This window comes from Oncorhynchus keta, chromosome 7, assembly GCF_023373465.1.
Source record: "Oncorhynchus keta strain PuntledgeMale-10-30-2019 chromosome 7, Oket_V2, whole genome shotgun sequence".
Taxonomy (NCBI): domain Eukaryota; kingdom Metazoa; phylum Chordata; class Actinopteri; order Salmoniformes; family Salmonidae; genus Oncorhynchus; species Oncorhynchus keta.
The window spans coordinates 54,881,232-54,893,881 of record NC_068427.1 but is presented as its reverse complement, the minus strand read 5'-3'; the positions used below and the strand labels follow the sequence as shown (position 1 = coordinate 54,893,881).

The 12,650-nt window shown below is 49.0% G+C and overlaps 1 protein-coding gene across 1 annotated transcript in view; it reads left to right on the top strand.

Moving 5' to 3' along the window:
- Window positions 1-4,910: 4,910 nt before the first annotated feature.
- The window catches only part of bmpr2b (bone morphogenetic protein receptor, type II b (serine/threonine kinase)), a 184,133-nt gene continuing 176,393 nt past the window's right edge, over window positions 4,911-12,650 (top strand). Inside the window, 1 exon segment of the mRNA XM_052521830.1 lies at window positions 4,911-6,096. Within this exon segment, the coding sequence (XP_052377790.1) occupies window positions 5,913-6,096 (184 nt within the window). The 5' untranslated portion in view covers window positions 4,911-5,912.

The window sequence follows — 12,650 nt, the reverse complement described above, 5'->3', positions numbered from 1 at the left end:
TGCTCAACACTGGGGCCCTTCAGGGGTGCGTGCTCAGTCCCCTCCTGTATTCCCTGTTCACGCATGACTGCACGGCTAAGCAAGACTCCAACACCATTAAATTTGCAGATGACACAACAGTGGTAGGCCTGATCACCGACAACAACGAGACAGCCAATAGGGAGGAGGCCAGAGACCTGGCCATGTGGTGCCAGGACAACAACCTCTCCCTCAACGTGATCAAGACAAAGGAGATGATTGTGGACTACAGGAAAAAGAGGACGAGCACGCCCCCATTCTCATTAACGGGGCTGCAGTGGAGCAGGTTGAGAGCTTCAAGTTCCTTGGTGTCCACATCACCACCAAACTAACATGGTCCAAGCGCACCAAGACAGTCGTGAAGCGGGCACAACAAAGCCTATTCCCCCTCAGGAGACTGAAAAGATTTGGCATGGGTCCTCAGATCCTCAAAAGGTTCTGCAGCTGCACCAGAGAGTGCATCCTGACTGCCTGGTACGGCAACTGCTCGGCCTCCGACCGCAAAGCACTACAGAGGGTAGTGTGAATGGCCCAGTACATCACTGGGGCCAAGCTTCCTGCCATCCAGGACATCTATACCAGGCGGTGTCAGAGGAAGGCCCTAAAAATGTTCAAAGACCCCAGCCACCCCAGTCAGAGACTGTTCTCTCTGTTAACGAAAGGCAACCGGAGTTCCAAGTCTAGGTCCAAGAGGCTTCTAAACAGCTTCTACCCCCAAGCCATAAGACTCCTGAACATCTAGTCAAATGGCTACCCAGACTATATTTGCATTGCCCCCTCTCCACACCACTGCCACTCTCTGTTGTCATCTATGCATAGTCAATTTAATTAACTCTACCTACATGTACATACTACCTCAACTAACCACCTGTTTTATTCTGCGCATGTGACTAATAAAATTAGATTTGATGTGGCTGCTAGCACCGTCATGAAAAGGAGCATGAGGGAAGCCCAACAATACTACGTTTTTCTAAATAGTGAGAACAGGCAATGTCTTTAGACGAGTTTCACTTTGCATAAATGTTGTACTGTAGTTTGCAATTGACTAAAACAAGCAGACATTTAATGATAATGATACATAACCAGCACTATCTATACAATACACTGTTATCAGCTACAACCTAATTGAAAAGAGGTTGAAACGTTATCTAGCCTGCCTCGTTATCTAGACTGCCTCGTTATCTAGCCCGCCTCGTTAGCTAGCCCGCCTCGTTATCTAGCCCGCCTCGTTAGCTAGCCCGCCTCGTTAGCTAGACTGCCTCGTTATCTAGCCCGCCTCGTTAGCTAGACTGCCTCATTATCTAGCCTGCCTCGTTTCATCAAACGATAGCTACCTATATAGCCAGCAATAACATTATCTAACGTCATTAGCTAAGTTATACCAGAGAGGTCATTATCGTCCAGTATCCCTGGTTATACTGGTTACACTGGTGCAGACTTGGGGACCGACAAACTCCAAGAAACTATTCCAACCGCTTACTACCGTCCTTCGGCAGAACGTTGACTCTAGAGGTCAATCCATATAGGGGCCCGTGACCCTTTGACCACGCTTGGTGGCGATGAAACAACTGAGCCCCATTCGATGAAGGGAAGCAAAGTGGGCGGAGGAGGCGTGGCCCCATTCAATGAAGGGAAGCAAAGTGGGCGGAGGAGGCGTGGCCCCATTCAATGAAGGGAAGCAAAGTGGGCGGAGGAGGCGTGGCCCCATTCAATGAAGGGAAGCAAACTGGGCAGAGGAGGCGTGGCCCCATTCAATGAAGGGAAGCAAAGTGGGAGGAAGGCGTGGCCCCATTCAATGAAGGGAAGCAAACTGGGCGGAGGAGGCGTGGCCCCATTCAATGAAGGGAAGCAAAGTGGGCGGAGGGGCGTGGCCCCATTCAATGAAGGGAAGCAAAGTGGGAGGAAGGCGTGGCCCCATTCAATGAAGGGAAGCAAAGTGGGCGGAGGAGGCGTGGCCCCATTCAATGAAGGGAAGCAAAGTGGGCGAAAGGCGTGGCCCCATTCAATGAAGGGAAGCAAAGTGGGCGAAAGGCGTGGCCCCATTCAATGAAGGGAAGCAAAGTGGGAGGAAGGCGTGGCCCCATTCAATGAAGGGAAGCAAACTGGGCGGAGGAGGCGTGGCCCCATTCAATGAAGGGAAGCAAACTGGGCGGAGGAGGAGTGGCCCCATTCAATGAAGGGAAGCAAAGTGGGCGGAGGGGGCTTTTTAGTGTGGATCTTGGCAAAATGGGGCATGATTTGTTGACATAATTGTAATCCAAACTCAACTCATTGTGACACACTCAGGTTTAAACTGACTTTATGACCAAATTGATCCTATTTACACTTTGAAGTCCATTTTGACACTAGAATCAATGTTTCTGACTCATAACGATGCCACATAGGCTGTTTCCAAAGGGATTGTTTGCTTTTTAGGGGCAGTCACTCTTTAATCACGATTGCTTCACTTTTAAAAGGTAGCTGGTTGGTATCTGTGTTTGTGCCACCGCACAGTAGAGCAGCGGTTGAATATATGTAACGCATGCGGCACACACAACGCACCGCGGCCTTGTGAGGTGCCCCCAACGTAGGTGCCCGACTGCTCCGTTGACAATGAATGACTTCCGCCCAGAATGCACATTTTTTAATTTGACTAGGCGAGTCAGTTAAGAACAAATTGTTATTTACAATGACGGCCTTTCCCCGGCCCAAACCCAGACGATGCTGGGCCGATTGTGCGCCGCCCTATGGGACTCCCAATCACGGCCGGATGTGATACAGCCTGGAATCAAACCAGGGACTGTAGTGATGCCTCTTACACTGAGATGCAGTGCCTTAGGCCGCTGCGCCTCTCGGGAGTTTGATGCATCTGGTGGACATGAGGCGAAACGCCTTGATCACACCAATAGCGGCAGGTAGCCTAGTGGTTAGAGGAGGCAGGTAGCCTAGTGGTTAGAGGAGGCAGGTAGCCTAGTGGTTAGAGGAGGCATGTAGCCTAGTGGTTAGAGGCAGGTAGCCTAGTGGTTAGAGGCAGGTAGCCTAGTGGTTAGAGGAGGCAGGTAGCCTAGTGGTTAGAGGAGGCAGGTAGCCTAGTGGTTAGAGGAGGCAGGTAGCCTAGTGGTTAGAGGAGGCAGGTAGCCTAGTGGTTAGAGGAGGCAGGTAGCCTAGTGGTTAGAGGAGGCAGGTATCCTAGTGGTTAGAGGAGGTATGTAGCCTAGTGGTTAGAGGAGGCAGGTAGCCTAGTGGTTAGAGGAGGCAGGTAGCCTAGTGGTTAGAGGAGGCAGGTAGCCTAATGGTTAGAGGAGGCAGGTAGCCTAGTGGTTAGAGGAGGCAGGTAGCCTAGTGGTTAGAGGAGGCAGGTAGCCTAGTGGCTAGAGGAGGCAGGTATCCTAGTGGTTAGAGGAGGTATGTAGCCTAGTGGTTAGAGGAGGCAGGTAGCCTAGTGGTTAGAGGAGGCAGGTAGCCTAGTGGTTAGAGGAGGCAGGTAGCCTAGTGGTTAGAGGAGGCAGGTAGCCTAGTGGTTAGAGGAGGCAGGTAGCCTAGTGGTTAGAGGAGGCAGGTAGCCTAGTGGTTAGAGGAGGGAGGTAGCCTAGTGGTTAGAGGAGGCAGGTAGCCTAGTGGTTAGAGGAGGCAGGTAGCCTAGTGGTTAGAGGAGGCAGGTAGCCTAGTGGTTAGAGGAGGGAGGCAGGTAGCCTAGTGGTTAGAGGAGGCAGGGAGCCTAGTAGTTAGAGGAGGCAGGTAGCCTAGTGGTTAGAGGAGGGAGGCAGGTAGCCTAGTGGTTAGAGGAGGCAGGGAGCCTAGTGGTTAGAGGAGGCAGGTAGCCTAGTGGTTAGAGGAGGCAGGTAGCCTAGTGGTTCGAGGAGGCAGGTTGCCTAGTGGTTAGAGGAGGCAGGTAGCCTAGTGGTTAGAGGAGGCAGGTTGCCTAGTGGTTAGAGCGTTGGACTAGTAACGAAAGGTTGCAAGATTGAATCCCTAAACTGACAAGGTAAAAATCAGTCGTTCTGCCCCTGAACAAGTCACTGTTCCTAGGTCATCATTGAAAATAAGAATTTGTTCTTAACTGACTTGCCTAGTTAAATAAAGGTAAAATAAAATTTTAAAAATACAATTGTGGTTTGGTACACCAGAAGTAAATTAATTTCCAAAGGAAAGCCACGTTTGCCTTGCAGCATTGCATTGCAGAGGTAGTTGCAGTGCGTTCTGTGTGGTCCATAGGTTGGATAAATCAAACATATGCATCAAATCCTATATGTAGATGGCTTGACTCCGATGAAATGTGGAATAATCGGTGATGATATCAAATCCTCCAAAAAAAAGTTGTAACATTTATTTAACAATCATTTGAAAACAAAACCTAGTTGTTTTTAGCGGACCTGGGGTTCGCCTTTACCCCCAGCAGACAGACGGAATTCTCCGCAGTGCAGTTTACTGTGACGTTGTGTTGATAATGACCGGTGAGAACAAGGCGGGCCTCGGTCTGTCTGCCTGCGTGTAGCCAGCTGGTTCATTCCAATATTATGGGAACCTTTTCTGTCCCAGCAAATATCACTTCTCATTTAGTGTAAAATTATAGCGAAAATTAACAACATTTCAAAATGTTAAAATATGTTTGACAGAGAAGTTAAAATCCTGTTGATTTGTTCACCATTATGCTTGCTCACTCACAGAGCTATGGCTAATATAGGCCCCACGTTTCCATCCTGTTTAAGATTACGCACCTAACAGTTTGAAAAATGCACCAACAAACAATTAAGTGCCTGAGAATGACCAATATGTTTTTTTTCTGAAAGTCAAATATTTACTTTATCAGATAGAATAGTAAAATGTAAAAAACATATATATACTTCCCTCACCAAAACGAGGAGGCACCATAACGTCGGAATGAGCCAGCCCAGTAGCAGCGCGGCCCCAGACTGTACAGAAGCGAAGTTGAAGGCTGGGCGCGGATAACAGAACGCTATGCTGGTTAAAAGGGACGTAGAACAATTCAATTGACATTTTAGCTACATATCATAGTTACTGGAAATCTGTTTTGAATAATACAACATTTTTAAATCAACCATTTTTTTCCCTCTTCGGTTTAAAAGGCCTTTTTTTTGGGGAGTCACGGTCTCTGCGTACCGACCCGCTACCAGTCAGTGTTGCGCGACGGGAAACATTTTCATCTGGGCAGAAGAGGATTTCTTTCCTTCTCGTCTGCGTGTTGGATATCAGACGGATTTGATCGGAATATATATTTAAAACAAGTTGGATCATCAATTTAGCTAAATCGTTTAGCTAAATGAGTATAATCTTCGTGGTGATCTCTCCGATCAGATGTCAGAAATCCACATGACAGTACCAGCCACACAAAAAAATATATGACTGTGTCTAGTTATCTAACGTTAGTTGGCATTTGGGAAATGTAAGGTTACTTTAGCTGCGTTTCATGGATTTGTAAAATCCTATCATAAACAGCGTGCTAGATAGTTGTTTTGAAGTGTATATATATATATATCTTTTCTTTATTTCGTGAATGCTGGTTTGCTTGTTAGTTCTGAAAAGGTTCATGTCTGATGGCTGACTGTAGGTAACGTTACTGTAGCCCAGTACAGAGGAGACTCGGATGTCGAAATAAAACGTTTTGGCAATCAAAAACAATAGCTAGCTGGGTCCTAAAGTAGACAGACAACGTTTGCTATTTTCATAGCTCATCAATTGTTCCAATATTGATGTTAGCTTGTGATTTTTAACATATTTTTTTTTAATCACATTTTTTTTTCTTGTTGTTGTTGTTGTCTGGGACCTAAATGACTGTTTGGACAATCAAGGTTAGATAAAACAAATCATGAATATCAACTGTTAAACCAAGAAGACATTTATTCAGCCATCGGATTAGATTTGGACTATGTTAGATTATTAGATAGTCCGGGCGAATGTGCTCGTCGAGCTCACAGACTGAAGGGGGTGAAATAAGGAGAAGTTCTCGGAGAAACCGCCCGTCCCGATTAATCCCACCAGCCATGGCAGTCCTGGGCCGAACGCCGGGGCTGGCACCGGGGCTGGCACCGGGGCTGGCACTGGGGCTGTTCGGCATCCTGCTCCTCAGTCCCGTCGCTGGTAAGTTGAACCTTTCTTGGCCTTGCGATGTTTTGCTTAATGCGATGAAATAAGTATACATAAATACATTTCCATATGATGTAATTGGAAAATAGGTTTGAGATAATGGATATATATATATATCTATCTTAACCATATCTCATAAACCCCCGAGGTGCTTTATCGCTATTTTAAACTGGTTACCAACGTAATTAGAGCAGTAAAAATGCATGTTTTGTCATATCCATGGTATATGGTCTGATATACCACGGCTGTCAGCCAATCAGCATTCAGGGCTCCAAACCACCCAGTTTATATTGACTATTCTATTACCTGGGCCTTTCCGAGCTACAGATTGTAACACCAGACAGATAATGTGATTTAACCAAAACAATTTGGACCATTTATACTGGTCATTTTCGACCTGGTATTCGTGATACCCTCTTCATCTTCAATTCTTGGGAACAGGAGTCTCATTTTGTATTTTTTTTTTTTTTTTAAGCAAATGAGCATTTTTCTAAATTCAAAACGGACCCCCGCAACTGGACACAGACATTTTATGAGACTCCTGTTTCCACAAAATGAGGAACGAAGACAGTATCGCAAATACCATTGTCAGTTGAAAGATCTCTGGCAACGTTTAGACACACCTGTAACTAGCAGTATAACGTTGGTTATATCATATTATCTGGAGTGCCCATCTGTAGCTCGTTCCATCGGGTCGTTTCAGCCACGAAACCATCTCAAGTTGTTTTGAGACGGGTTTCTGCCGTTAGGAACAGAGAAGATGAACATTACTGCAACGTTATTTTTGTTGAAATATAACATATTTTGAACCCCTGAGAAATTAGGATAATTGATTGCACCCAAATTGGCAATTTTTAAAAAATGTATAGCATTCATATAACGTTAAATAAATATAGTACCACTTGCTATTCCTCAACCCAGACCCCAGACCCCTCACACCACTTGCTATTCCTCGACCCAGACCCCTCACACCCCATGCCATTCCCACCCCAGACCCCTCACACCCCATGCCATTCCCACCCCAGACCCCTCACACCCCCATGCCATTCCCACCCCAGACCCCCCAGACCCCTCACACCCCATGCTATTCCCACCCCAGACCCCAGACCCCTCACACCCCATGCCATTCCCACCCCAGACTCCTCACACCCCATGCCATTCCCACCCCAGACCCCTCACACCCCATGCTATTCCCACCCCAGACCCCAGACTCCTCACACACCATGCCATTCCCCTCCCAGACCCCTCACACCCCATGCCATTCCCACCCCAGACCCCTCACACCCCATGCCATTCCCACCCCAGACCCCTCACACCCCATGCCATTCCCACCCCAGACCCCTCACACCCCATGCTATTCCCACCCCAGACCCCAGACTCCTCACACCCCATGCCATTCCCACCCCAGACCCCTCACACCCCATGCTATTCCCACCCCAGACTCCAGACTCCTCACACCCCATGCCATTCCCACCCCAGACCCCTCACACCCCATGCCATTCCCACCCCAGACCCCAGACCCTCACACCCCATGCCATTCCCACCCCAGACCCCTCACACCCCCATGCCATTCCCACCCCAGACCCCCCCAGACCCCTCACACCCCATGCCATTCCCACCCCAGACCCCTCACACCCCATGCCATTCCCACCCCAGACCCCAGACCCCTCACACCCCATGCCATTCCCACCCCAGACCCCTCAAACCCCAGACCCCAGACCCCTCACACCCCATGCTATTCCCACCCCAGACCCCTCACACCCCATGCCATTCCCACCCCAGACCCCAGACCCCTCACACCCCATGCTATTCCCACCCCAGACCCCTCACACCCAATGCTATTCCCACCCAACCCCAGACCCCAGACCCCTCATTCATCCCCCCATGCCATTCCCACCCCAGACCCCAGACCCCTCACACCCCATGCTATTCCCACCCCAGACCCCAAACCCCTCACACCCCATGCCATTCCCACCCCAGACCCCTCACACCCCATGCTATTCCCACCCCAGACCCCAAACCCCTCACACCCCATGCCATTCCCACCCCAGACCCCTCACACCCCATGCCATTCCCACCCCAGACCCCTCACACCCCATGCCATTCCCACCCCAGACCCCTCACACCCCATGCCATTCCCACCCCAGACCCCTCACACCCCATGCCATTCCCACCCCAGACCCCTCACACCCCATGCCATTCCCACCCCAGACCCCTCACACCCCATGCTATTCCCACCCCAGACCCCTCACACCCCATGCTATTCCCACCCCCAAAAACCAGTTATCTGTGTCCGAATACATGTACTAATGTACTACATACCTAAACTGCATACTAATTCCGGCTTTTGCTCTTGTAGAATTCACTCGTCTTTTCCGACTCACGTGTTTGACAACAACTGATAATCAGATAAATTGACGCACTGTTCCATAAATGAACGAATGGAGAGAGTCAACGCAATCACACATTAGATTAACTATTCGGAGCACTATTTTAGAATTTACACAAACTATAAAACATTATTTTTTCGCGTACTATTTAGTACGCTTGTATGGGTATTCGGATATGGCCAGTATCGGTTCTCTGTCTGACAAGTAGTATGGAGCTACGACTTGTAGTATTGTTTCTTCATACAATGTAATGTATTGTATGGTGATGGTTATTTTCCCCTGTTTCTGTTCAGTGAAATTTGTCATTGGAGTTGTTAGGTGTATGTCCCATTATACAGCCTGATATTACCAGGTTTGACAATTTCGCTCACTGCTTAAACTGCAGTGACATTTTCTTAAAGTTTTTTGCCCGGTTTTCTGTCAAAACGATAGGAAACAATCATAAAATTCCACATCAATTCACAATACAGAATAATGGTCCTATTACATACATTATATGTACAGCACGTATGTGTACACCCCTTCAAATTAGTAGATTCGGTTATTTCAGCTACACCCGTTGCTGAAAGGTGTGTAAAATCGAGCACACAGCCATGCAATCTCCATAGACAAACATTGGCAATAGAATGGCCTTGCTGAAGAGCTCAGTAACTTTTAACGTGGCAATAACTTTCAATAAGTCAGGGCTCGGGGTGACGGGGCAGGGCTCGGGGTGACGGGGCAGGGCTCGGGGTGACGGGGCAGGGATTGGGGTGACCTGGCAGGGCTCGGGGTGACGGGGCACACACACACACACACACACACACACACACACACACACACACACACACACACACACACACACACACACACACACACACACACACACACACACACACACACAGTAGACGGCTCTCAGCACGTACTACCACACTAAATGTTTCACACGAGCAAAACTGTGAACCGTAAAGACCGACTTGCTCCGAAGACTTCAAAATATTATCCAACATAAGACCTTGTCCCTGTAACACACAGTAAGATGATCTCTGTATGCTGATAGTGTAATTAGCAGTTTGAACGTAGGAAGGGAGTGTCTGGTGTGTCTGTTTACAGGACACTGTGCCGCTCTCCTGCTGCAAGCTTCAGACTAAACAATGTCTCCCTCTGGCTCTATGGGGGAAGGAGGGGGAGGGGAGGACTGTGTCGGGGAGGAGGGGGAGGGGAGAAACATTCCCTTGTGGTGACGCTGACCCCCCTCTGACTATTTCTGCTGGTTGGCACTGCACAGTCTGAAAATCTCCCCCTCCCCCACAGTACTCATTCACCCAGTGATAGACTGACTGCCCTGCCCTGTCCCGCCTGTTCCAGCCTCCCAGACACATTTCACACACTCATTTAAATGTCATTTTCAGAGGAAATGCTGGTGTATGCACTATGCCACTCTACCAGACAGTACTGTAGTCTATACAGACTGCCCTCTACCAGACAGTACTGTAGTCTATACAGATTGCCCTCTACCAGACAGTACTGTAGTCTATACAGACTGCCCTCTACCAGACAGTACTGTAGTCTATACAGACTGCCCTCTACCAGACAGTACTGTAGTCTATACAGACTGCCCTCTACCAGACAGTACTGTAGTCTATACAGACTGCCCTCCACCAGACAGTACTGTAGTCTATACAGACTGCCCTCTACCAGACAGTACTGTAGTCTATACAGACTGCCCTCTACCAGACAGTACTGTAGTCTATACAGACTGCCCTCTACCAGACAGTACTGTAGTCTATACAGACTGCCCTCTACCAGACAGTACTGTAGTCTATACAGACTGCCCTCTACCAGACAGTACTGTAGTCTATACAGACTGCCCTCTACCAGACAGTACTGTAGTCTATACAGACTGCCCTCTACCAGACAGTACTGTAGTCTATACAGACTGCCCTTTACCAGACAGTACTGTAGTCTGTACAGACTGCCCTCTACCAGACAGTACTGTAGTCTATACAGACTGCCCTCTACCAGACAGTACTGTAGTCTATACAGACTGCCCTCTACCAGACAGTACTGTAGTCTATACAGTTTTGTGTTCTCCTCTACCAGACAGTACTGTAGTCACCCCAGACTGCTTCTATCTCTACCAGACAGTACTGGCTTATTGTTCCTCAATAAACAGACAGTACTTCCAGCTGCATGATGCTACTACAGACTGCCACTAAATTCACTCTGACAGTGGCAGTGCGCTCTGGGAGGTCATAATACTTCACTCTGTAGTGACAGTGCGCTCTGGGAGGTCTATAAAGACTCACTCTGGAGACAGCTACTGGAGGTCATAAATTCACTCTGGAGTGGCTGCGCTCTAGGTCAGACACTCTGTAGTGACAGTGCGCTCTGGGAGACAGTACTGTTCACTACAGACTGGCCGCTCTGGGAGACAATACTTCACTCTGGAGTGGCAGTGCGCTCTGGACAGTCATAAATTCACTCTGGACAGACTGCCCTCTGGGAGGTCAGTACTGTCACTCTGTAGTGGCAGTGCGCTCTGGGAGGTCATAAATTCACTCTGTAGTGGCTACATAACAGAGGTCATTGTTCCTCACTCTGTAACAACCAGTGCGCTCTGGGAGGTCATGATGCACTCTGGAGTGGCAGTGCGCTTGGACGGTCATAAATTCACTCTGTAGTGGCAGTGCGCTCTGGGAGGTCATAAATTCACTCTGTAGTGACAGTGCGCTCTGGGAGGTCATAAATTCACTCTGTAGTGGCAGTGCGCTCTGGGAGGTCATAAATTCACTCTGGAGTGGCAGTGCGCTCTGGGAGGTCATAAATTCACTCTGTAGTGGCAGTGCGCTCTGGGAGGTCATAAATTCACTCTGGAGTGGCAGTGCGCTCTGGGAGGTCATAAATTCACTCTGGAGTGGCAGTGCGCTCTGGGAGGTCATAAATTCACTCTGTAGTGGCAGTGCGCTCTGGGAGGTCATAAATTCACTCTGTAGTGGCAGTGCGCTCTGGGAGGTCATAAATTCACTCTGTAGTGGCAGTGCGCTCTGGGAGGTCATAAATTCACTCTGTAGTGGCAGTGCGCTCTGGGAGGTCATAAATTCACTCTGTAGTGGCAGTGCGCTCTGGGAGGTCATAAATTCACTCTGGAGTGGCAGTGCGCTCTGGGAGGTCATAAATTCACTCTGTAGTGACAGTGCGCTCTGGGAGGTCATAAATTCACTCTGGAGTGGCAGTGCGCTCTGGGAGGTCATAAATTCACTCTGTAGTGGCAGTGCGCTCTGGGAGGTCATAAATTCACTCTGGAGTGGCAGTGCGCTCTGGGAGGTCATAAATTCACTCTGGAGTGGCAGTGCGCTCTGGGAGGTCATAAATTCACTCTGTAGTGGCAGTGCGCTCTGGGAGGTCATACATTCACTCTGGAGTGGCAGTGCGCTCTGGGAGGTCATAAATTCACTCTGGAGTGGCAGTGCGCTCTGGGCGGTCATAAATTCACTCTGTAGTGGCAGTGCGCTCTGGGAGGTCATAAATTCACTCTGGAGTGGCAGTGCGCTCTGGACGGTCATAAATTCACTCTGTAGTGGCAGTGCGCTCTGGGAGGTCATAAATTCACTCTGGAGTGGCAGTGCGCTCTGGGAGGTCATAAATTCACTCTGGAGTGGCAGTGCGCTCTGGGAGGTCATAAATTCACTCTGGAGTGGCAGTGCGCTCTGGGAGGTCATAAATTCACTCTGTAGTGGCAGTGCGCTCTGGGAGGTCATAAATTCACTCTGTAGTGGCAGTGCGCTCTGGACGGTCATAAATTCACTCTGGAGTGGCAGTGCGCTCTGGACGGTCATAAATTCACTCTGGAGTGGCAGTGCGCTCTGGGAGGTCATAAATTCACTCTGTAGTGGCAGTGCGCTCTGGGAGGTCATAAATTCACTCTGGAGTGGCAGTGCGCTCTGGGAGGTCATAAATTCACTCTGTAGTGGCAGTGCGCTCTGGACGGTCATAAATTCACTCTGGAGTGGCAGTGCGCTCTGGGAGGTCATAAATTCACTCTGGAGTGGCAGTGCGCTCTGGGAGGTCATAAATTCACTCTGTAGTGGCAGTGCGCTCTGGGAGGTCATAAATTCACTCTGGAGTGGCAGTGCGCTCTGGACGGTCATAAATTCACTCTGGAGTGGCAGTGCGCTC